General features: G+C 36.9%; 1 protein-coding gene across 9 annotated transcripts in view; it reads right to left on the bottom strand.

Annotated features, from left to right (window-relative positions):
* ARID1B (AT-rich interaction domain 1B) overlaps positions 1-26,626 on the bottom strand; it is a 435,615-nt gene that overhangs the window by 256,438 nt on the left and 152,551 nt on the right. For all 9 annotated transcript variants that reach the window (XM_061428408.1, XM_061428404.1, XM_061428400.1 and 6 more), the window contains exon 4: positions 24,511-24,621. In XM_061428408.1, coding sequence (XP_061284392.1) covers positions 24,511-24,621 — 111 coding nt within the window. The remainder of the gene's footprint in view (positions 1-24,510; positions 24,622-26,626) is intronic.

Raw genomic sequence — 26,626 nt, 5'->3', positions numbered from 1 at the left:
TTTTTCCAGTGGTCATGTATGGATGTGAAAGTTGGACTGTGAAGAAAGCTGAGTGCCAAAGAATTGATGCTTTTGAACTGTGGTGTTGGAGAAGATTCTTGAGAGTCCCTTAAGGGGACTGCAAGAAAATCCAACTAGTCCATTCTGAAGGAGATCAGCCCTGGGTGTTCACTGCAAAGACTGATGCTAAAGCTGAAACTCCAATACTTTGGCCACCTCATGCGAAGAGCTGACTCATTGGAAAAGATCCTGATGCTGGGAGGGATTGGGGGCAGGAGAAGGGGACAGCAGAGGATGAGATGGCTGGATGGCATCACTGACTCGATGGACATGAGTCTGAGTGAACTCCGGGAGTTGGTGATGGACAGGGAGGCCTGGCATGCTGCGATTCACGGGGTCACAAAGAGTTGGACACGACCGAGTGACTGAACTGAACTGAACTGAAGCAGAAATTGTGTACCTATCCTCCACGAATACATGAAAGGGCCTGGGACCCATTCACAAAAGAATGTCTTTTTTGTTAATGACCTACTAGGCTCACCCGTACCCTTCCCTGGCACAGGCAGTGCTGAGCAAGGAGGCAAAGCCCCCTATCCTAAGAAGCAGGTACTCTGGTCTCTGTCCCAGTACCAGGCCCCTGGCACACATCTTCTCCAAGGTTTGGATGCTCAGAAGACACTACACCCATTTTAACTTCCCCGGTACCTAGAACCTCCACAGTTCCGAACAGCTGCTGATGGAAAGTGAAGCCTGAGGCATGTCTCAGATACACAGATAAATACAAAGAAATGTGGAAGTAGTAGAGGAGGCCCGTGCATCCACTACCTGCTATCTCCAGTGACCATCCTGACAGAATTATGCCATGGCTTCTGGGTCTCATTACCTGAAATCTTAGGCCGCTCAAATGGGATAGCTTCATTTCTAAGACTCCCAACCACCAGGGGCACTCTCTTCTGCCTTGGACCTATGACAGTCAGGGTTCTGTTTGCTACGGCCCTTCTGGGAATGAACACAAGTTGTTCTACATATAATCGGATGCAGCAATGTTAACTGGCTTACAAAGTAGATTCTCTTCTCTCACAGAGAAAAGTTAGGTTTAATAAAACTAAAATTATCTCCATAGCAAATTATGTTTAAGTTTCAATATTATAAAGCTTTTACATGTATTATTTCATTGCAAAAATCCTATATAACCCACAAGGAATAATTCTGAAAAGTAGTACTATAGCATACACAACAGGAATATGGTTCTACTTGTTCTGGATACTCACCCTAGCCACTGACCAAGTGTCTTAGGGTAGTGTTGTGGCTAACACGTTGGGTATGACCTAGATTATTATCGATTATTATACTTGGATGAATGGCAAAACCAGAATGTTAAAAAGTTCTGCATTTGGTCCATTTAATTTTTTATATCAAGAGTTATTATGAGATAAAATTGACACATGACACAAAAGTAGGAATTATACTAAATAGCTGTATATTGTCACCCTGCTTATTTAACTTACATGCAGAGTACATCATGAGAAATGCTGGGCTGGATGAAGCACAAGCTGGGATCAAGATTGCTGAAAAAAATATCAATAACCTCACATACGCAGATGACACAAGCCTTATGGCAGAAAGCAAAGAAGAACTAAAGAGCCTCTTGATGAAAGTGAAGAGGAGAGTGAAAAAGTTGGCATAAAGCTCAACATTCAGAAAACTAAGATCATGGCATCCAGTCCCATCACTTCATGGCAAATAGATGGGGAAACAATGGAAACAGTGAGAGAACTGATTTTGTTGGGCTCCAAAATCACTGCAGATGGTGACTGTAGCCATGAAATTAAAAGACGCTTGTTCCTTGGAAGAAAAGCTATGACCAATCTAGACAGCATATTAAAAAGCAGAGACACTACTTTGCTGACAAAGGTCCAAGCTATGGTTTTTCCAGTAGTCACATATGAATGTGAGAGTTGGACTATAAAGAGAGCTGAGCACCAAAGAATTGATGCTTTTGAACTGTGGCAGAGAAGACTCTTGAGAGTTTCTTGGACTGCAAGGAGATCAAACCAGTCAATCCCAAAGGAAATCAGTCCTGAATATTCATTGGAAGGACTGATGATGAAGCTGAAACTCCAATACTTTAATCACTGGATGCAAAGAACTGATTCACTGGAAAAGACCCTGATGCTGGGAAAGATTGAAGGCAGGAGGAGAAGGGGATGACAGAGGATGAGATGGTTAGATGGCATCACCAACTCAATGGACATGAGTTTGAACAAGCTCCGGGAGTTGGTGATGGACAGGGAAGCCTGGCATACTGCAGTCCATGGGGTCATAAAGAATTGGACACGACTGAGTGACTGAACTGACTGACAATGGATGATACAGGATCCAACTACACATGAGCAGGCTTGAACTATGGCTTCAGACAAGACCACATTCAAGAAGTGTAAATGTGAAAACTACACTTGGGTTCGGGTGCAGGATGGATGAGACCTATGCCTTAGTAGTATGAATAGTTCCCACTAGAGTGCCAGTGTGGGATGCAGCTGTTACACATCATACATATATGATGTATATAGCCATATATATATATATATATATGTGGCTATACTAGCCATAACTTTGGAGTATTTAGTTTAGTTTTGGATTCATATTTCAAGGTGCTTACACAAAAATGAAGTTTATCAAAGAGTTACGAACATGGTAGTAGAGGGACCTGAACCCCCATAATTGGTAAAATACTTAAAGGAACAAGTTAGTTAGCCTAGTAAAAACTTGGTTAAAAACTATCTTCAAATACATGAATAACCATGATACAGAAGACAGATATAGATTTATTTTGTGTGGTTTAAAGACACAGAAGTAGAATACAAATCCAAGGGAACATTTCAAGTTACTATGAGGAAGAATTCCCTAACAATTTAAATTATCAGAAATAAAATACTTTATGAAGTAGTAATTTCCACTGCAAAAGGCATTCAAAATTATGTTTTAGAAGCAATTTACATATCAGGTAGGGAGGGACATGTATATATTTTATGAAATTTTAAGATTCACCATGATTGTAATGACAAAACAATCAAGAATCAACAAATAACATGTAAATATACGCAGCTGTCTTCAGATCATATTTAATAAGTGAGAGAATATAACTTATTAAAACCTGAAAAGTTATATGCACTAAACCTTTATAAGGTGTCCCACAGTTCCTCACAACTGTAAAGAGTCTCTCCTTCAATATCCCATGTGAGGGTAGAGCATAAGAGAAGGATTAAACAGAAACCTGAAACAAAAGAAACACTGAAAAATAAAGTTACTGTTGCAATTCACAGGAAAAGACTGATCACTTATTACTGTTTTATTCAGAGCTTTAAAAAATATACACCATTCATTTTTAATATTTTAAAAGCTTAGTTCCTCCTCAGAACTTTGTCTCCTCTGAAATCTTGCAAGATCAGGCCCACAATGAGTTAAGTCCAAAAATAAAGGAGCAAGAGAGCAAATCTGACTGCATGTTTGAAAAAGCCTATAAAATGTTACAAGCAAAACAGGAAAGCCTGTGTTAATAATGCATAAACCAAAAGAGGAAAAAAAAACCTACCCATTTAATGGAATAATGCTTTTATCCTTGCAGTTAAAATGAAATAAACCATGACTATTAATCTAGTAAGACCATGTAAAAATGTAATTTTTAAACATTTACTAAAAGGGTATAGTTCAGTAACCACTCTAAAAATCAAGGCCTTGTGTACAGCAGCATTTAAACGCTAAATACCAATCTCCTGTCTGTGGACTCCATTACCCACCCTGTCGCCATAGCAACGCTAACAGTATGCCTGACTTCAAAGACAAAGATGTAATTTCAGACTTCCAGCAGCCAGAGGGAGTGGTAAGAATATTCTACCCAGGCAGTGTCAGCTGATGATAAATTATAAAAATATCCAGGAAGGTTATGAGGCGGACTGTACCATATATTCTCATATTCCTGGGGGAAGACTTACATTAGTCAAACACACTAGGAGATGGCGAGAGTAAAACAAAAAGTAAACAAGAAAGAATCTCAATGGAATTTAATTTTTTTTTCTTTTTTTAAAATTACATGGTACAGACTTCTGCCTTCCTTTTCTCTTGCTCCCAGGAGAAAATAAAAATAGCTTCCACCATCCTGTTTCTCATTCAAATTAAGAGCGACTGAAGATGTGCATGGATGTTCCAAAGGACTTGCAAAACCACCTCCGTAACTGCCACTCCTACGTTTGTGAACTCCAGCATTTGTCAAACATTGTTTTAAGCTCAAGCAGCCAGCTAAGGGAGCAAAATCGCTTTGTGCACTTCAGCTTCTGGAGAACAGCTACCCAACTCTTGGAGCTGTTTTCCAACCACCCAATCTATTCCCAACATACTCAAGATATTTTTCTAAGCCCACTGAAGGGAAAAGTCCTTAGAAAAATTTTTGCCAATTTATAGATTTTTGTGTCTTAAAAGGAAAAAAAAACCCATAAAGCTGACACAATGTTATTTCATGATTTTGCAGCTGAAAAATTTTTTAAAGCGCAAACCTTTATAAGCTGAGAAAGCCACAAAATCCTGAGCAAGTAATTTTCCTACAGGCAATGAAATCCTGACAAAGCTACGACAAACCCAGACAGCGTATTAAAAAGCAGAGACATCACTTTGCCAACAAAGGTCCATCTAGTCAAAGCTATGGTTTTTCCAGTAGTGATGTACAGATGTGACAGCTGGACTATAAAAAAGGCTAAGCGCTAAAAGAATAGATGCTTTTGAACTGTGGTGCTGGAGAAGACTCTGGAGAGTCCCTTGGACTGCAAGAGATCCAACCAGTCACTCTTACAGGAAATAAACCCTGAATATTCATTGGGAGGACTGATGCTAAAGTTGAAGCTCCAATACTTTGGCCACTGATGTGAAGAGCTGACTCAGTGGAAAAGAGCCTGATGCTGGGAAAGATTGAGGGCAGGAGGAGAAGCGGGCAATGGGGGATGAGATGGTTGGATGGCATCACCAACTCAATGGAGATAAGTTCAAGCAAACTCTGGGAGACAGTGAAAAACAAGGAAGCCTGGCCTGCTGCAGTCCATGGGGTTGCAAAGAGTAGGACATGACTTAGCGACTGAACAACAACAACAAATGAAGTACAAAACTTGGAGTTAAAGTCTTTTTGAAGATTCATTCTCTGTAAGGAGGAACTAACAAAATACTAGGACTTTTTTTTACTTGAAGGAGGTTAAAAATGACTTGACAGGCCGGCAAATGAACAGAGGTCGCTGTATTATAATGCTACTGCTGTTATGCTAAGTTTTCTTCTTCTCAAATTCAGTTTATTGGTTTGTATGTGTGTGCTCAGTTGTATATGACTCTTTGCAACCCCAAGGACTGGAGCCCTCCAGGGTCCTCTTTTTCCAGGCAAGAATACTGGTATGGGTAGCCATTTACTAAAAGTCCCGTTTCTTTACAGCAAGAGAAGCATAATACAGCTGTCCCTTTTCAACAGATCTAAAGGGCCCACTCTGTTCCCCAGCCCTGCTAAGGCTGCTGAATGGCCAAAAAGAAAAGTTGTGGACTAAAAACCAGGCTGCTGTCAAGATCCTTTTCTTCTACTGGGTCACTGGCCTGCTACCCATACCCACTCTCTGTAAAGCACAAGACACAACCACCAAAATAGAGCTGTTCTCTCATGGCCAGTCCTGAGAGCTGGGCGGCAGGGGGGAAGAGGGTGTGTAGATATAGATACATCACACCTGTTTTAACATTCCTCCCCACTATAACTCTGAAGGAACTAGACACATTATGGATTTATTCTTTTTCTCCGGAAAAATAGATCTCCAACTTTACAGTGAACTCAAGCCAAGATGGTCAAGAAAAATAAACTGCATAAATTTTGCCATAAGATATAAATGGGAGTAATGATAATTAAACCATTTAGTGTAATGTTGTATTGTAAAATTTAGGACATCATCAGCCTCATCAATTAACCTTAAGTCCAAATGTCTCTTATAACACAAAGATTATCAATCTTCTCCCATAAAAACAAACAACAGGAAAATGCCAAAGTACAAAACAAAATACTATTTGTCCTTCAAAAAATTGATAAAATATACTCTCTTTACAACTGAACTATTTTCTCACTCGACTTTCATTCGATAATATATAATATGCTTACAAAATAATTATTTTTAAAAATGTGAAATGAAAATGGTTCAAGAAGCTACTAATTTGGACAAAACTGCTGAATTTATAATTTTGAGACTTGAGCAAGTTACAGAAAAAAAGAGCCAATCATTCATTCATGTGGCAGGATGCCTAATGCAGGCCCTGGATAATCATCCCAAGTAAAGAAGAAAACACTTCTTTTATATTATAAAAACCCAGAAAACCCATATTTTGGCATTATTCATTATTTTAACAGGAGAATTTTATATGTTCCTTTATAGCATATTCCTTTTAAAAAATAATAGGGGAAAAGTGATAATCCTTCTTTTAAAAATGTTTTTTCATTGTTTATAAATTACATAACCTCATTTCCCCCTTCTACCTTGGTAGTAAGGAATGTAGTCTTAAGTTTAAGTTATTTCTGGTATTGCATTGTCATGGTTTGTTTGTGTCTACCTTTTTAAAACATTTTTTAAAAGTTTGTATTCCACTTTCAGTAGTTTAAACAAATACTTTACTGTAGGTCAACTCAAACCTTTTTTAGAAGCACCCAGGTTGTAAATTCTATATAAAAACATCCTAGGAAATGAAAACCTCTCTCTCAACAGGACTCTTTTGAGTTAAAAGGGGCCATTGGTATATTTAAAAATAAACAAATTTATTTATAATTCATAGGAACACATGCTGAAAGACATCCAAGCTGTTTTTTAAACACTTTTGTACATGAAAAAAAAAATCTATACTCTTTAATGTGGTCACTAAGTTATACAACATCTCGGTCACACTTTATATTGGAATGCCACAATACAAAAAAATTCAGTCACTGAGGCCCCAAAATGTATTAATTACATTAAACTTTATATATTTTAGTAAGAAACTAGGTTTGTAATAGTTATAGGTAAATTCAGAAGTAAAACTGGTCAGTTTAATGGTCAGTATAATGAAAAAGCACTATTCAACATAGTTTTGGAAGTTTTGGCCACACCAATCGGAGCAGAAAAAGAAATAAAAGGAATCCAAATTGGAAAAGAAGAAGTAAAACTCTCACTATTTGCAGATGACATGATCCTCTACATAGAAAACCCTAAAGATTCCACCAGAAAATTACTAGAAATAATCAATGACTATAGTAAAGTTGCAGGATATAAAATCAACACACAGAAATCCCTTGCATTCCTATACACTAACAATGAGAAAACAGAGAGAGAAATTAAGGAAACAATTCCATTCACCATTGCAACGGAAAGAATAAAATACTTAGGAATATATCTACCTAAAGAAACTAAAGACCTATATATAGAAAACTATAAACCACTGGTGAAAGAAATCAAAGAGGACACTAATAGATGGAGAAATATACCATGTTCATGGATTGGAAGAATCAATATAGTGAAAATGAGTATACTACCCAAAGCAATTTATAGATTCAACGCAATCCCTATCAAGCTACCAACAGTATTCTTCACAGAGCTAGAACAAATAATTTCACAATTTGTATGGAAAAACAAAAAACCTCGAATAGCCAAAGCGATCTTGAGAAAGAAGAATGGAACTGGAGGAATCAACCTACCTGACTTCAGGCTCTACTACAAAGCCACAGTTATCAAGACAGTATGGTACTGGCACAAAGACAGAAATATTGATCAATGGAATAAAACAGAAAGCCCAGAGATAAATCCACGCACATATGGACACCTTATCTTTGACAAAGGAGGCAAGAATATACAATGGATTAAAGACAATCTCTTTAACAAGTGGTGCTGGGAAATCTGGTCAACCACGTGTAAAAGAATGAAACTAGACCACTTTCTAACACCATACACAAAAATAAACTCAAAATGGATTAAAGATCTAAATGTAAGACCAGAAACGATAAAACTCCTAGAGGAGAACATAGGCAAAACACTCTCTGACATACATCACAGCAGGATCCTCTATGACCCACCTCCCAGAATATTGGAAATAAAAGTAAAAATAAACAAATGGGACCTAATTAACCTTAAAAGCTTCTGCACATCAAAGGAAACTATTAACAAGGTGAAAAGACAGCCTTCAGAATGGGAGAAAATAATAGCATATGAAGCAACTGACAAACAACTAATCTCAAAAATATACAAGCAACTCTTACAGCTCAACTCCAGAAAAATAAATGACCCAATCAAAAAATGGGCCAAAGAACTAAATAGACATTTCTCCAAAGAAGACATACAGATGGCTAACAAACACATGAAAAGATGCTCAACATCACTCATTATCAGAGAAATGCAAATCAAAACCACTATGAGGTACCATTTCACACCAGTCAGAATGGCTGCGATCCAAAAGTCTACAAATAATAAATGCTGGAGAGGGTGTGGAGAAAAGGGAACCCTCTTACACTGTTGGTGGGAATGCAAACTAGTACAGCCACTTTGGAGAACAGTGTGGAGATTCCTTAAAAAACTGGAAATAGAACTGCCTTATGATCCAGCAATCCCACTGCTGGGCATACACACTGAGGAAACCAGAAGGGAAAGAGACACGTGTACCCCAATGTTCATCGCAGCACTGTTTATAATAGCCAGGACATGGAAGCAACCTAGATGTCCATCAGCAGATGAATGGATAAGAAAGCTGTGGTACATATACACAATGGAGTATTACTCAGCCATTAAAAAGAATACATTTGAATCAGTTCTAATGAGGTGGATGAAACTGGAGCCTATTATACAGAGTGAAGTAAGCCAGAAGGAAAAACATCAATACAGTATACTAACACATATATATGGAATTTAGAAAGATGGTAACAATAACCTGGTGTACGAGACAGCAAAAGAGACACTGATGTATAGAACAGTCTTATGGACTCTGTGGGAGAGGGAGAGGGTGGGAAGATTTGGGAGAATGACATTGAAACATGTAGAATATCATGTAAGAAACGAGTTGCCAGTCCAGGTTCGATGCGCGATACTGGATGCTTGGGGCTGTTGCACTGGGACGACACAGAGGGATGGTGTGGGGAGGGAGGAGGGAGGAGGGTTCAGGATGGGGAACACATGTATGCCTGTGGCGGATTCATTTTGATATTTGGCAAAACTAATACAATTATGTAAAGTTTAAAAATAAAATAAAATAAAATAAAAAAAAAAAGAATCTGCTTGCCAATGCAGTCTCGAGACATAAGAGACACGGGTTTGATACCTGGGTTGGGAAGATCCCCAGGTGGACGGCATGGCAACCCACTCCAGTACTCTTGACTGGAGAATCCCATGGACGGAGGAGACTGGCAGGCTATGATCCATAGGGTCGCAAAGAGTCGGACACAACTTAAGTGACTTAGCATGTACACATCACAAGATAGTAATGTTGAAAAAAAATACAGTATCTAAATCTATTTATATTTGTAAAGTCATCTTCATTCCCACTATCATCTGTCCTATCACTAGCTTCCACTGCTGGCTTAACAGAGTTGACATGAATTAACCATTTGCAAAAGTGCCTTACTTAGGATGCATACTTTAAACATCAATAAATATAACTCTCTGAAAGAGCAATACTGAAAAACCAGGTGTTTCTCCTGTGCAAAATATAACCTGATTCACAACATATTTATTTAACCTCACTGAAATCAGTTGAGATTAAAAAAGAAGAATTCAAAAGGAATTATTTTCTACATCAATTAGGCATGTCACTAGATAGACAGAGACGCAGACAGACATAGTATGTTATATATTTGACTTAAAAGGATATCTTGTTATTTCACATGTGTGCATGGCATGCTTATTCGCTAAGTCATGTCCAACTCTTTGAGACCCCATAGACTTATAGCCTGCCAGGCTCCTCTGTCCATGGGATTCTCCAGGCAAGAATACTAGACTAGAATTGGTTGCCAATTCCTTCTCCAGGGGATCTTCCTGACCCAGGGATCAAACCTGCGTCTCCTGCATGGCAGGCGGATTCTTTACCATTCTGCCACCTAGGAAGCCCCTAAATTTTTACAGGAAAGAACAAACACTAATAAGTTGGTAAAATAATTAAAATTTTTATTTTATTACATCTAATATAAAATTTTAAACAAAGGAGGCTATCAATAAATGATTGTTAAATGTAGTTGAGTTTTTCCGTGTAAAGTGACATCTTGTGCCTTAATTGAGGGTGTCAACATTTAGGCATGATAGTTCAGGAGAAGCATAAATGCAGTAACCATGAAAAGTAAAAACTTGGGGAAATTTGAAGCGATTCATATTCATTCAAGGATGCTCATAATTTAATCAAATTGATAAAACCGTTTATTTTTTTAAAAAAGAAGGACTTTTAGGTTTAACAATCAAAGTTCATAAGGACATGAGGAGTGGGCATATAGGCAGCTGCTATAATGGAATAAGCTACAGACTCAAAGTAGCTCTGCTGCTGTCAAACTGCGAGGTAAGTTTCCTGCCATTTTCACATTTGGGAAACAGAATTTTAAAAACCTGAATCAAATTAAATATGTAAAAATACACACATTTTAAGAACTCATTTATATTAAACCTTTGCTCTGTATGTAGGAAGTGAAAATTACAGCACTTTTAAAAGTAAAGAAAATGTAGGGGAGAGGGAAGCTTGACAAAAAACAAGAGAGTATCCCTTAGAGTTCAAGGTCATATCCCTGAGATCTCACTTCCTCAGCTGGGATTCCAGTGTATCACAGAAACTCTCGGTGCTCAAAGGGTCAACGATTTCTAAAGTAAAAGAGAACATCTTTCAAAAACAGCATGTTAAAACTAGGTTCCCTGCCCCCTCGCACTGTCACCATTAAAGAAGAAAACACACACTGCCCCCCACCCGCCACCACAAGACATAAATTTGTATACTAGGCTCACAAACACACATACTCAAAACAAGTTATGGAAAGAAGAAATTATAATGAGGTAACTAATGAATGTTCCTCCAAAATGAATTGGTACAGCAAGAAAAAAAGTCTAAATCACTCAAAAGTAAACCAAACACAGCAATATAAAACAACCTGGACCTATCTAAGGAAAGTAACATATTAGGGTATAACTTACTACACTATCCTAAAAGCAAAGAAAATGAGACAAGACATGAATGTCAACTGAAGAAAAAAAAAATACTAAAGTTTCATCTATTTCTTGAGATTGTACTCTTTTGTCTTATTCCACTTAGAGTTAGAAACTCTCTGGAATGATCTGCTGAGTTATTTATACAAACTCTGATATGACAGTCTTCAAATCATCTCCAAGAATTTAAATGAAATGTAAAGTTAAAGCCTATGCAACCATTTTTAACTCATATAAAGAACTATACAAAAAATAAGGCTGTGAGAGCAAAGCTGACTTACTTTCTTATAGGAGCTTTAGAATTCCAGCACAGTTATTCAGTTATTACGCTTTTTAATATCAAAAATCTCTAGGTATTCATTTCTCCCCAAACCAACTCCCCACCACCATTCTGTGTTTGTCACCAACACTATCATACCTCCTGGTCACTAAGCTCAAAAACCTTAAAAGCATCCACCATTCACCCCTCCTTTTATTTCCACAACAGTCTCCATTTGCATTCTCACTGCTATCACTTTTAAAAATTTATTTATTTTAATTGGAGGCTAATTACTTTACAATATTGTGGTGGGTTTTGCCATACATCGACATGAATCAGCCACTAGTGTACATGTGTCTCCCCATCCTGAACGCCCCCTCCTCACCCCATCCCTCTGGGTTGTCCCAGAGCACCAGCTTTGAGTGCCCTGCTTCATGTATCAAACTTGCACTGGTCATCTACTTTACCTTTGGTAATATAATAATTTGACTCACCTCAATATTGAGATAATACAAGAGCTCTAAAGCTGTCTGTCTCCGGCAGTAATAAGCACACTTTGAAAATGAAGGCTTTTCATAACTAAAAAGCCTGGTATAATTCACTTGTCTTGGTAACCTGAAAGTCGCAGACATTCAAAAATAGAAGAATGGGGTGGGATGTGGCTTCGAGGAGGCAAAACAGATGTCAGGAAGTCCTGTCTTTAAAGTTTATGTACTTTACCTAGGATATTCACTAAAAATCTACTCTGGGCATATTTACTTTTCTGTTACTAGCAGTTTCCAGGGTCAATTAATTGAAAATTTTACTTATATAAAACAAGATATTTTAAAATGATAATAAATTATTACATATAATTCATGTATTATTATTTTGAAGCCAAATTTTCTCTAGATACAGATACTTACAAAAGACCAACCACATATTTGTAGTGGCAGAAGGTTATTAAGTGGTTCACTGCACTCAACCACCCAAATCCATGGAAAAAATAGAGACCAGTGAAAATCCCTACTTATATTAGAAAATTTTGTAAAAGGAGAAGAGTATCAGTATCAGGGCAGGTTTCAGATGGGAGCAGGAAGATACTGCTGTACAGGCCTGTCACTCGGTGGTCTCCAGGTTCAGTAACTCTAGCCTACTTTGAGAGAAGGCATTTACCTGTGGATCAGGTGGCGTCTGTGCTAACCACCTCAAGGTACACCATTATGTTCTTTGACAGAAAGAGAAGTAAAGTAACAGGTAAAGTTAAGACTTGTATTAATAGCATAGCATTCTACCCAGATCAAGCCAGCAAGCTCCAAAGCCTTAGAAAACACAGAGAAACATAATGTAGAAATGCAGGGGGGCATTAAAACTGGTTTGGGTTCATTAAAAAGAAATGGTGGCTTTTATATTCCTGGGTCACTATATTTCCACTGGTGGTAAATCTCAGTTGAGAAAGCAGAGTTATTATTAAACTACTTTATGATATATAAATGTAAACCTGGAGTGTCAGAAGTAAATAGAGTCCTCAGATATAGACTAGCAGGGCCTTTCTTTCACCAGCATGAAATTAAAATCCATTCATGCCTTATCATCTTAGTTCAGAAAACTGTCTCTACTGAGTTCCCACTGGTCCAGGAGAAAAAGGCATTAGATTCTGCATTACACAGTGACAAGATTTCATTGTTCTGCAGCAGCTTTGTCATTTTTACCCACCCCCCACTACCCCCAAACCCCTGCTTTAGCAGGAGTTCATAAAGAATCTGGAATATGTACTTCTCAATTTCTCTGTGAACTTTTCTCCTCCCTATATGTCCCTGACTCAAATACCTCCGACTCTCAGACTGATCACATGGGGAGAGAGGGGTACCTCTGCAATTCCTGAGAAGTTAGAGACAGAGTCCACAAAAAGGCCCATGGCTCCCCAATGACCTAAAGAATAAGGCTAGGCTCTCAATCAGGCAACCCCAAATCCCTAAATCCCTAAGGGTTTCCCTAGTAGCTCAGCTGGTAAAGAATCCGCCTGCAATGCAGGAGACTCTGGTTCAATTCCTGGGTCAGGAAAATACGTTAGAGAAGGGATGGGCTACCCACTCAAGTATACTTGGGCTTCCCTGGTGGCTCAGTTGGTAAAGAATCTGCCTGCAATGTGGGAGACCCGGGTTTGAAAGATCCCCTGGAGAAGAGAATGGCTACCCACTCCAGTATTCTAGCCTGGACAATTCCATGGAGTATACAGTCCATGGGGTTACAGAGAGTCAGACATGACTAAGTGATTTTCACTTTCAAATCCCTAAATATGTTCAAAAGCAAATGGCTCCTAAGAATGGGAGAGAAACCACCAAGGGCATACACAGACCATTACTGACGATTATTATTAGACGGCTGCCCTTCTCTCATTTAATTTCTTCCTGAAAGCAGAGAGTTCGTTTTTATCAGTGCTTTTCTTATATACTAACAAAGAAAGCCTTTAATGTAAAATCTAGAAGTTGGAACATGCTCTAACATTCACTTTTCAGACACACATATCCTGAGCAGTGACACAAACTACTCAAGATCAGAACCTTGGCTGAGACTCAGTTCTGTTTCCCATTCAGCCATTATCATTACAACAGGTTTTCAGTTCAAAATATACTATTTTATTAAAACGAAGTCATCATTCCTTCCATACAAGTCATTATAAGCTGTTCACTTTCATTTCTGTGAGAAGGGAGGCAAGTAATATAAACTGCTTCTTTCTAAGTGAATCATTTTTATAATGATCTGATAGTAAAAAAATAATTACAGTTAAACATTTATATCAGTCTAGTCTACTAATCTGGAGAAGAGAATGGCAACCCACTCCAATATTCTTGCCTGGAGAATTACATGGACACAGTCCACAGGGCCGCAAAAGTCAGACACGACTGAGCGACTAACACTTTCACTTTTGGTCTAATAATCAGGTACTACTTAAAACAAGAGAACTCTAGAAAATCAGCTATCAATAAGTGAATACTAAAGACTATGTGTTCAGTTTTAGAATCAGTCTTCTCATACACACTGTATGTGGACAACATGCACAGATACACACAGCACACACATTCCAGTGCAAATGAACACTACTCTGAATACTTTAAACAGTGAATGACAGGCCGATAATGAAATAAAGAGAAAAAAATGCAAACACCACAGTCTAACACTGGATAAAATGCAGGTCATAAGGAAAGAGAAAACATCAGTACCTGGAAGCTTTTTTTTTTTCCATAAAATGTATTATGAAGAAAAGTGGTTGTGAAAGCTTAGTCACTTTTTTGTGGCTTAAAGCTTTTTTCTCCCCTCTTTTATTCAAGGCTTAAACAAAGTTCAGTGGGGCATCAAACTGCCTGTTTTAAATTACAGTCTATATTTTAAAATAGAATGCATGCACGGCATGTTCTTGAAGCTAGGGGGTGGGGGTGTTATTCACGGAAAATTGAAGGCTTGTTGAGTCAATAATCTTCTTTCACACAGTAACAATTTTCAGCTAAAATTTCTTGACCCAAACAAAGGAAAACAAGACCATTCAGTTATTTTACAACAATTTTGCGAAGGCAGAGAAAAAAGATGAGAGAGAGACAACTCTAAAATCTTACATTATGAAGGAAGAATAGAAATTTTTGCTCTCAGGTAAGAACCTTCTCTCTATATATTTATTTCCTTTCCTAAACCGACAGTTATTATTAAAAATAGTTACCTCCACTTCAAAAGAAAAATAAGAGCAATTAACCAGTTCACAAATGCTACTATGAGTTCCTGCTGGTTATATATCTCTTGTTACATAAAACAGACCTGTGCCTCCAGTTACAAAGTAGATCTCTGCAAATTAAAATGTACTTCCCAGCTAACTTGGCTAATATAAAGTTCAATGCATTCAAAGTCTTAACAATGGCTAAGCCTGTATAATCTGGAGGAAGCCTGCTACCCCTCTAGTGGGATAGAACAGGAGAAGCACTAGGAAGAAAAAGGGGAGGCTTTCTAGCTCAACATGCCAAGAACTACCATTTATAGAGACAGAAACGGTAGGTTAAAATAAAAAAGGGTACTTCTGAACATCACTCATTTTTTTGTTCTCACATAAAAAAATCAAAATTAAAACTCAAAGGATCTACACTGACAATGATCTACTTATTTAAAACTTCTTATATAAATTCTATTATGAAATACTTACTGAAAACATAATAAATACTATGAAAAGATTCTAGTCTGTTGGGGTGAGAGGGAGAGGCAAGACAATTATAAAATAATAAGAGGATGACTAGTAAATGCCATAAGGGATAAAAAAGTTCAAAAGATTCAACAAAAATGGATTAAATCGTATTTTGAGGTCCCATGCCCACATATGAGGATCCCTCACACACAATGCTTTTTGTGGTTTGTACAAAAGTCCAACACTGCTGCCTGCCCCCTTCTGTTCAGAGACCGTAGCTCTGGTAAGACAGGCTTACGTCCAGGTATGATTCTGTGGCTGTTTGCTGACAGACTTGAGAGTTACATGCATTCCAGCCTGTGAGGCCACAGAGAAGGCTCCACGGTCTCACACAGGGCCCCTGAAGAGCCAAAAGCTGGTCAGAACCTCCCAGTCTCCCCTTTGTTACAGCAAAATATGTATGCCGACTTTTCTATTAGCCAGGAATATCTGCATTTATCATCCCTTACTTAATGAGCCTCATTTATCAACTATAGATCATAGTTATCCTTCTATTATCAAAACCAATATCCTGAAAATCAGTTATGTTTTAGCCTCTCTTCATCTCCAATTTTAGCTACTGTGTATTTTTTATGGGAATCCTTTTTTTTTTTTGAATTGACAGTTCCATAAAATGGGTTAAAATTCATTTCCCCCAAATTTTTAAATGGAAAGCCTCAGAATATTATGTGAAAAGGTCTGCAGAGGGATATGCTTAGTTAAAACATGCTTTTAAAAATTAGATGATTTTTTTTAAATAACATTTTGCCACTAAGCAAATATCTCAGCTATAAGGAATTTAGAATTACCCATGTATTTCAAAAGGACTAAAAGATCTCAATTTAGAAACACTTTGCACACAACCATTTGAGTTATTTAAAAACAAACTATAGTTCTTTTAAAATACTTATTTATTCAGACTTTCCATATATTTAGCCTGCTGTAACCTGGAAGAAATCCAAACTGGTGAGGTTTTATTGAACATTCATTTACAGAATAAACATTTAAGTGGAAGATTGTTTTGAAAGAGGGAGAAACATACCTTTTCACTTCCTATGACTTCTTACCTTGCTGAAGTTCAACTGTTTCCTCTATTTTCAAAGTATCACAAAAATACTCTGGGGGATAAACTTACAAATTATCACATCTTAAAGAAATAATCCATGTTAGAAAATAAACATCTGTCAAAGTCACTATCATTTTTTCTAAATTAGGACTTCAAAGCAAGGTCTTTTCATATTTCTCTCAAATTTAATCTGAAAAATATTGACATCTCCATATAGCATAGATCAGAGGCTAAAATTACATTTGTAAATATGGTAAATCCTAGTTAAGAAACAGAGTGTGCTGTGCTCCACTTAACACTTCTCCAAGGTATTAAAATGTGTCTGTACCTTCAGTTTCAAAACTGTGCCAAATGGTTAACCGTGTCTACGGACACTCGTGTGGACAAGACACATCCTAAGAGAACCTCCTGCTCCCTTCACCAGGTGCCCACTTTCTACAACTCTTCCATGACACCAAGACTCAACACAGTCTAATGACACCTAGGAAACAGTGATAACCAACACATGATGTCTTCAGCTGCACATGGGGATAATCAATGCTGAACAATGGGCTAAGGGAACAACAGATTAAACTTCTCTTTTATTAACTTGGAATTTTTTAAATGTTCAGGATGATTTGAGAACAATCAACAAATGACAGTTATGCTCTTAACCTTTTAATGATAACCTTTAAATCAAGCTCAAGATACAAATAAAAAAAAATTTTTTTTTAAAGTTCATTCAGCAGCCATACATCTAATTCTTACTTGACAGATTTTAAGTTTTACAAAAACCTGCCAACTAACAGGTTAAGATCATCTTAATAATCTGTGTTCTTAGATGGGTTGAGAACTTGATAAAATGCAAAACCCAGTTTTAAAAAAATGCTCCATTTACTAAAGCTTTTTCCAATAGTTTCCAATCATTCACAGGAACTATATTATCAAATCCACACACTTAAAATGTTCTTATTAGCATATAACTTTTCTTACATGCTTCCAAAGTGCATGATAATCCACCCCTAACCCCACATATGTCATTAAAGACTAATAAAATAAACACATACATAGAGTACTCTTTTTCGGTAAAGGCAAATGATTACATGCTCTGTTGCTAATGCCTAACCCCAAAGAATATTCCTGGTAATAACAGCTTTCCAACCATTCTCTTTCAGGCTTCCAACATCCTGTTTAACACTATTTCAAAGAACAACCAGCATTTACTACCTCCTTCCTTTCAAAAAAATGTTTTATGTAATCCTCAATACTTCCTTCTAATTGCAAACTCAACAGAAGTGTCATAAGCCCTATTTTCCACAGGACATTTAGAGTTTTTACTAAACTTGGAAAGCTCAAACCCTCTTCATGTCAACCTCTTTAAATGTTTCCTATTTAAGGAAGAAAAGGTCAGAACGAGGTTTTTAATGACCTGATGGGCCTTCAAAGGCCTTTTGAATATGACTGACATTAGTCTGTATCTTAGGTAAACAGAATAATGGACCTACTATCAGAAATACAAACCGGTGGCAGGTCACGCTAAAGAAAAAACAAATTAAGTTATTTCTAAACTGAGGAGTATCCACAACTCTTCAAGACTCCCTAGAGGAGAGAGCACTATTTGCTTAAAACATGGAAGATAAAAATTCAAAACCTGTTTTTAAAAATTTTTTATATATTTATAAATAATTCATTAGCAACATATTTTTGTACTGTATTACTGAAATTATGATTACTGTTTGTCAATTTATTTATTTTCACGATTAAAAATATATATTACTAAGAAAATAATGTTTTCAAACTGTTTTTAGATTAATACTACAAAAGTGCCCACTTTTTCTTGGAGCTTAAGGTTATCGAAGTAAACTCAAATGTCATTCTACAATAAAAGAAAATAGTTTTAAAAATAAAACCATCCTGCCAATACAGATATCACATTCATATACTCTTTTAGAATAAGTAGCATATGGAGAATATATGCTCTTTGGATGTCAGTTTGATACCTTGGGAAAGATTCTATAAGCAATTAAAAGGAAAATTCTGAAGCTGGGGGAAGAATGTATTTAACAATTCTTACATAAATTCTATTAGAAAACACTTACTGAGTCAAACATAATAATTAGGTATGAACCTAACAGAGCAGAAGATATTCAAAAGAGGTGGCAAGAACACACAGAAGAACTATACAAAAAAGATCTTCATGACCCAGATAACCACGATGGTGTGATCACTCACCTAGAGCCAGACATCCTGGAGTGTGAACTCAAGTGGGCCTTAGGAAGCATCACTACAAACAAAGCTATTGGAAGTGATGGAATTCCAGCTATTTCAAATCCTAAAAGATGATGCTGTGAAAGTGCTGCAAACATGCCAGCAAATTTGGAAAACTCAGCAGTGGCCACAAGACTGGAAAAGGTCAGTTTTCATTCCAATCCCAAAGAAAGGCAACCAAAGAATGTTCAAACTACCGTACAACTGCACTCATTTCACACACTAGCAAAGTAATGCTCAAAATTCTTCAAGCCAGGCTTCAACAGTACGTGAACTGACAAATTCCAGATGTTCAAGCTGGATTTAGAAAAGGCAGATGAACCAGAGATCAAGTTACCAACATCCACTGGATCACAGAAAATGCAAGAGAATTCTAGAAAAACATACATTTCTGCTTCATTGACTATGAAGCCTTTGTGTAGATCACAACAAACTGTGGAAAATTCTTCAAGAGAAGGGAATGAGCAGACCACTTGATCTGCCTCCTGAGAAACTTGTACGCAGGTCAAGAAGCAACAGTTAGAACTGGACATGGAACAATGGCCTGGTTCCAAACTGGGAAAGGAGTGTGTCAAGGCTGTATACTGTCACCTTGCTTATTTAACTTATATGCTGAGTATATCATGCAAAATGCAGGGCTAGATGAAACACAGCTGGAATCAAGATTGCCAGGAGAAATATTAATAACCTCAGATAGGCAGATGATACCACTCTTGTGGCAGAAAGTGAAGAGGAACTAATAGCCTCTTGATGAAAGTGAAAGAGAAAAGTGAAAAAGTTGGGTTAAAACTCAACATTCAGAAAACTAAGATCACGGCATCCAGTGCCATCACTTTATAGCAAATAGATGGGGAAACAGTGGCAACAGTTGGAGCCTTTGTTTTTTGGGGCTCCACAATGATTGCAGATGGTGAACTGCAGCCATGAAACTAAAAGACGCTTGCTCCTTGGAAGAAAAGCTATGATCAACCTAGACAGCATATTAAAAAGCAGACATTACTTTGCTGACAAAGGCCCACCTAGTCAAAGCCATGGTTTTTCCAGTTCAGTTCAGTTGCTCAGCCGTGTCAGACTCTTTGCAACCCCATGGACTGCAGCATACCAGGCCTCCCCGTCCATCACCAACTCCCGGAGTTTACTCAAACTCATGTCCATTGTGGAGAAGGAAATGGCAACCCACTCCAGTACTCTTGCCTGGAAAATCCCTTGGACAGAGGAGCCTGGTAGGCTATAGTCCGGGGGGTCGCAAAGAGTCATACATGACTGAGCAACTTCACTTTCATTTTTCACTTTCACGCACTGGAGAAGGAAATGGCAACCCACTCCAGTGTTCTCGCCTGGAGAATCCCAGGGACGTGGGGAGCCTGGTGGGCTGCCGTCTATGGGGTTGCACAGAGTTGGACTATGGGGTCGCACAGAGTTGGATACAACTGAAGCAACTTAGCAACAGCAGCATGTCCATTGAGTCGGTGATGCCATCCAACCATCTCATCCTCTTCTCCTCCTGCCTTCGATCTTTCCCAGCATCAGGGTCTTTTCAAATGAATCAGTTCTTCGCATCAGAGGGCCAAAGTATTGGAGTTTCAGCTTCAACATCAGTCCTTCCAGTAGTCACATGTGGATGTGAGAGGTGGACTATAAAGGAAGCTGAGCGCCAAAGAATTGATGCTTTTGAACTGTGGTGTTGGAGAAGACTCTTGTAGAGTCCCTTGGACTGCAATACGATCCAACCAGTCAATCCTAAAAGAAATCAGTCCTGAATGATTTCTTTTAGGAATGATGCTGAAGCTGAAGCCCTAATACTTTGGCCACCTGATACAATGAACTGACTCACTGGAAAAGACCCTGATCCTGGGAAAGATTGAAGGCAGGAGGAGAGGGGGATGACAGAGGATTTGATGGTTGGATGGTATCACCAACTCGATGGACATGAGTTTGAGCAAGCTCTGGGAGTTGGTGATGGAGAAGGAACCCTGGCATGCTGCAGTCCACGGGGTCACAAAGAATCAGACATGACTGAGTGACTGAACTGACCTAAAAACATAACAAATACTATAAAAAAAAGATCCTCGTCTCTTAGGGATAAGAGGGTCAGGCAAGACAACTATGAAAGCAATAAGAGGATTACTAGCAAATGCCATAAGTGATGAAAAAGTTAAAAAGACTCAACAGAAATGTATTAAAATTGCATTTGGGGAGTTATCTTAAAGTGTAAATTAAGATACACTCAATGTTTACAAAATAAAAGTGTTGATAAGCTGTAACAGTTTTTTTTAGCATTCCACTGTATATTTTGCTTAATGATGGCTTCATTTCATATCAATATTAGAGGCAGAAAAGAACTATAGAATGTGCTAAAATTTTAAGTGGTAATATCCCAAGGAGACAGAATTCTTCAAGCTAATTCTTATATTATGTTATATACTAAGATTTCTTAATAATGGTAACATCAAGGATATGTAAGCTAATGAACTTCAACAGGAAAAAGGTTATATGATTAAGAAAGAAAGAAATTAGTATAGAAATCTTATTTCGGAAGATTTGTTCCGAGCTTAGGTCTGAGTGCATTAAGTGAAAAGTAAACGTTACTGGTGATGGCCCCAAGACAGCAAGACAACAAATATTAATTTACGTGTCACTGGCTTTACGTGGATGATCTAAAGAGCCTTGTCAGCCAGAAAACAAAACTGCATTAGCTACTGAAGATCATCAAGAATTTAATGACATGCAAATATAGACAAATACCAATTTAAACCATGGTGAAAGGACAGCTTGCTGAGAGAATCAAATTCTAGATCAAGCATAAGGAAATACCTTGATTTCTTATAATGGAGAGTTAACTGTATAACAAAAATACACTAAAGAAAATATCAAACATGCAGAGCTATAGGAAAACACTACAAACTCTTATCAGTCTAACTCAATTTAAGCAAAAAATTAAGAAACAATTACTTCAGAAGTTTCCTTCTTATAGTCACATATACAATGGTTATAGACTTGATTATACATTAGAATAATTTTTACCACATATTCTTAAATGAACAGGTAAGAGCCTGAATTTGACTCAAAATTACAAAACAAAAGATTAAAAATATGATGGATTGCCTTTAATCTTCAGTAAAAAGACAAAATTTTATCACTGACACTTGAAAAGGAAAAAACACAGCCTAAATCCACAAAAGATTTAATAACCAATTCAGATAAGATAACAAATATATATAGTTTCATGGTACTTATTCAATCAATTTACCCAAGTTAGGGAACTAAAATATTTAGTAAGAGTAAAAATACATGATATTAGAGCCGTACAGAATAACAACAAATCTCTCCCTCAAATTGATACCTTAGTTTTATATAACATATTGATGCATCATTTACATAAATAAAAATATATTTGTAAACCCTACATAGAAAACGTTTCTACACAAACAAAGCCTGTTGAAAGAAAAGTAGAGCACTAAAATTCATTTAAATAAAGCCAATTTTTATCTTAACAGACTGAGGGCAGGGGGTACAACCAACTGCTCTACGATTTTTCCTTTATTCAGTAACTGATGCTTTTATGTAGTCACCATAAAACCTGGAAACTTTCATCTCTAAAAAAAGATTACTGAAATGTTATTGAGTCAATCAGCATCCTATTTATCTGTGAGTTACCAAAAAAAACAAAAAGAAAATACCAATCAGGGCATTTCTTTTTTCAACAGCTTCATAAGAAGATTTACATTATGAGCAACCTTAAATCCTCTAGGGGAGGAGGCAAGATAAACATTAAGGAAGAAGGTAAGCCATTATACATATACAAATAGAATAATCCAGAAGACTTAACTTCTTGAAGAATATACTAGTTCATTTCCTAAAATACTTTGAGTCTCTTCTCTAATAATTGACTTAAAAAGCAGCATCCCAAAGCAGAACTCTTCAATTTTCTGGGACTACCACACTTCTTGCCACCCCAACCCTCCCCTAATTATGCTATAGAGTTAGCTGAACATCAACCATTCATTCCAAAGCAGAGCAATGAAAAGAAGCATAGCCTAGTAAGTGACCCAAAAGATCAAATGGATATTAAGAAAGCAGTACACTGCAAACTACTCTTAGACCTATGCAGAAAACCAGCATCAGTTTATAACAAACTTTCCAACCAGTAAACAGTACACATCACCAGCCAATGAGAAACCTATAAGGATGAGCTTATCTAAAACACTAAAAATCTGAGTGGAAAAAAGCAGAATTCACTGTCCACCTTTCCATGAGTCAATTTAAATTTCCTAAAACCACAAGCCAACTTCCAAATATTCAGCAAATGTTGCATTTATCGTCAGCATCCACGTGCATTTGCATGCACGCACACAGACAAACACACACGCTTCACCAAACTGTGGATTATCTGAAGAGAAAAGTTTACAGCATAAAACAGAGTCCATTACCTTTTTCATTCCTTTAAAAACCAAATAACTAGACAATAAATATTTCAGTGTAACTAAAAAAATGACCACAGTAAATTTTACGCACCTCCCACCATAGAAATAAAATCTGTAAAAATTATAGTTTCAAGTACATGTGCATCAGATGCAAAGATATTATATATCATGTAGCCTCTACTTACCTTCTACTCTAAGGCCATATGTAACTTAGAAATGGGTATGTCACATATAACATTCTTCTCAAATGCTGGTTCTCAAATGTTTAGCAACAATATGATAAATCTTATTTAATGTAAACATATTTGAAATTCAAATTACAATCATGGCTAGTTTGAACACTATCTCTTAATAGAGATTAAGCAATAACAATAGTTCTTTAAGTCAACATATTTTAACAAGAAAATAAATATAAAAATTTGTTTGCACACATATATTCTTTTAATTTATAAGTAATTCATTTTAATTTAAATGAGGTTGCCTATGGGAGGAAAAAGGAAAATTAAGCACAGATGAACTATTAAAGGAAATTAACATGTAACCTGTAACTCAGCTACTACCATAGTCAACAGGCCCAATACAGTGATTTGCTAATGGAAACACTTAGAAGCTATATTTTGCAATTCTAAATTAAAATACTTGCTTTTGAGTAAAAAAAGATTAAGTCATTTCTCATGACATAAAGTCTCTGAAGAAATTCAAACTACCACTAGACACTTTATCTCATCATTTATATTATTTGCCAAATGGGAATTTCCTTTCCATTTAACTCTTATATAGATACCTCTGTTCTGAATCACTACCAGGAAGCACCATGTTATGCAAAGCACAACTGTACAACAGTAACATCTTTCTGCCACAAAACCTATCAGCCAAATAAAGGCTTCCACCTGGATTCAGAGATACCTACAACATTGGACATGGAGAGACCTACTAATGAAATAGACTTTTTCAGAACTACACAGCTCCTTTAAGAAGGAAATGCTCAAAAATTAATAAATCACAAATACATCTGAAATCTAGAAACTTGTCCCCCAAGTCTTAATACAAAGTACAATAAACAAAAGCAAATGCTAATTTTAGAAATCCGTAACTCATTGCATTTCCAAATCAATTAACTGTCTTACTGGTAAACTTGATGGTCTTTCTTGTTGTATTAAGTTCAAGTCTTCATGGTTAGGTTTTCCAGAAGCCAGAGGAGGTTGAGACCTAGTTCCATAGCCTTCCTGAGACATATCCTAAACAAACACAAATATAAAGAAATATCTCAATGAATTATAAGCTTCTTTGGTAATTAAGATGAAGCAAAGGCTTATCACAAAGTATCAACTTATGTTACTTTAAGCAGACATATACATGTAATTATCACTTCTGTAACACTTTCTCAGAAGCAAAAATAAAATACCCAAGAAGGCAGCATATCATCAAGAGCAAAAACATGTATAATTAACAATTAAATATATTATGTGACCATACAAACTAAAGACTGTATTTGAGTTTTGCAGGAAGGTGATAGTCAGTAAAAGATGGGAAAGAAAGCTAGCAATAACTAAACTCTTAGAGCAAACCAAAAGTTCATATTATTAATTTTTATTTTGGTTGAATTGCCTTTAATATTACCTTGAAACTGTTAAAATAATCAATGAAAACTTTATTATCACCTGACTTTTAAGATGTCCTCTCAATAACCCATAGAACAACAGTTAAGCTGACAGTATCCTGAGGTTTCTACAAGACCAATAAACACTCATATATAGAATTCCATACATTCACATAGCATAGTTATCAAAGAACCATAATAAAGCATGAAACAGTAGTGGGGAAGAAAACACACTCAAAATCTACTGAAGTACAGAAACTTATTATTAACATGGCCTTTCTGGCATCCTCTTGAATACTTTTCCAGAAAGAATTCTGCATGATTTAATAGTATGCTGAAATAATATTATACAAACCAAATATCACACCAAACTTACTGGATGTCAGCTCTCTAGTTGTTTAACTATGTACACTTAGTTACTAAACATTCTAGGCCCATTTACACCTGAAGTCAAATAGCAGGAGAGAAAGTAAAATGCTTATTATAGCATTTCTTAATTGGCACTGTAAGTTGAAGAACCAGTTTCTGATAGGGAAGAAAAAAAGAACGGAAAATATCACTTGAAAATAAAATTCTCTTCTTTTCCCTGTCAGTTTAAATACATATTAGAATTAAAGAAACATTTTATATATAAGTTTTACTTCCCCTGTTAAATTTTCAAAATACCACTTTAGAAATTAATGGTAATGAGTTGAAACCCTATAAAAAGCTTCTGTTGCCCCACCCCTTTCTCATACAGTATACACTTGAACTTACACAGCTTCTGAAGCCAAGAAACTTTGGACCAACAGCTGGTACTAAAAGTACACAAGCTGTACAAACCAGACTTACCTAGCAAAGTTTTGGTGCACACTGCCTTTAAAGAGGCTCTGAGGTAAAGAGCATGCCAACAATATAGCATTTCCCAACCAACTCCTTTTCCCTATATACACAACAGGTCAAGACATCTAGTAGTGCAGAATGCCCTACACTTTTGGAAGAAATTACACCCAGTTGTCCAGGCTTTTATCTGGTAACATTTAGGTGAAGTCTCCAGCACATGCAATCGGAGAATATTTAAAACAGTAGCTCTTCAATCAGGCTGCTGGTAGACGGTAACAACTGGGCTGTGGGGGACAAAAGCCAAGGTTGAAAGACGATTCCCACTCACACACACACTCCACTTGCTTCTGGACCCCAGACTTTGATTTGTTACACAGACTTCCAACTGCATGTCCTGCAGGTTCCTTTATATTAACCGCAAAGATTTCAAAACCAGGCAGGGCACAAGGCCTCCCTTCAGGGACCTTCACCCTTTACAAAAACCCCAAGGCGGCACAAGACAGCCTCACAATGGGCAAACAAATGAGCAGATCCCCACCTGTGGCTCAAACACACACGTGTGCACACGATTTATGGGTAGTGGTTAGACACTCATTTTAGTAAACTGTTAATAAAGAGAAATGGGCAGGCTCACATGCCCTGTGCTAATAAGTCTTTTAAATTTCTTTTTATTTTCTCTTTGTAGCTAAATGAACTGATTTCTAAACAACTTGGAAAAGATTACTGCAACTACAGTAAACACACATTTTAAATCGGGTACTAGCCCCTCTAAAATAAGCAACGCTGAATAGACTATGAAAGACATCAGAAAATTTCACTAT

This window comes from Bos javanicus, chromosome 9 (genome assembly GCF_032452875.1).
Source record: "Bos javanicus breed banteng chromosome 9, ARS-OSU_banteng_1.0, whole genome shotgun sequence".
NCBI lineage: Eukaryota > Metazoa > Chordata > Mammalia > Artiodactyla > Bovidae > Bos > Bos javanicus.
The sequence above is the reverse complement of the archived record's forward strand: the minus strand, read 5'-3'. Positions and strand labels throughout refer to the sequence as shown.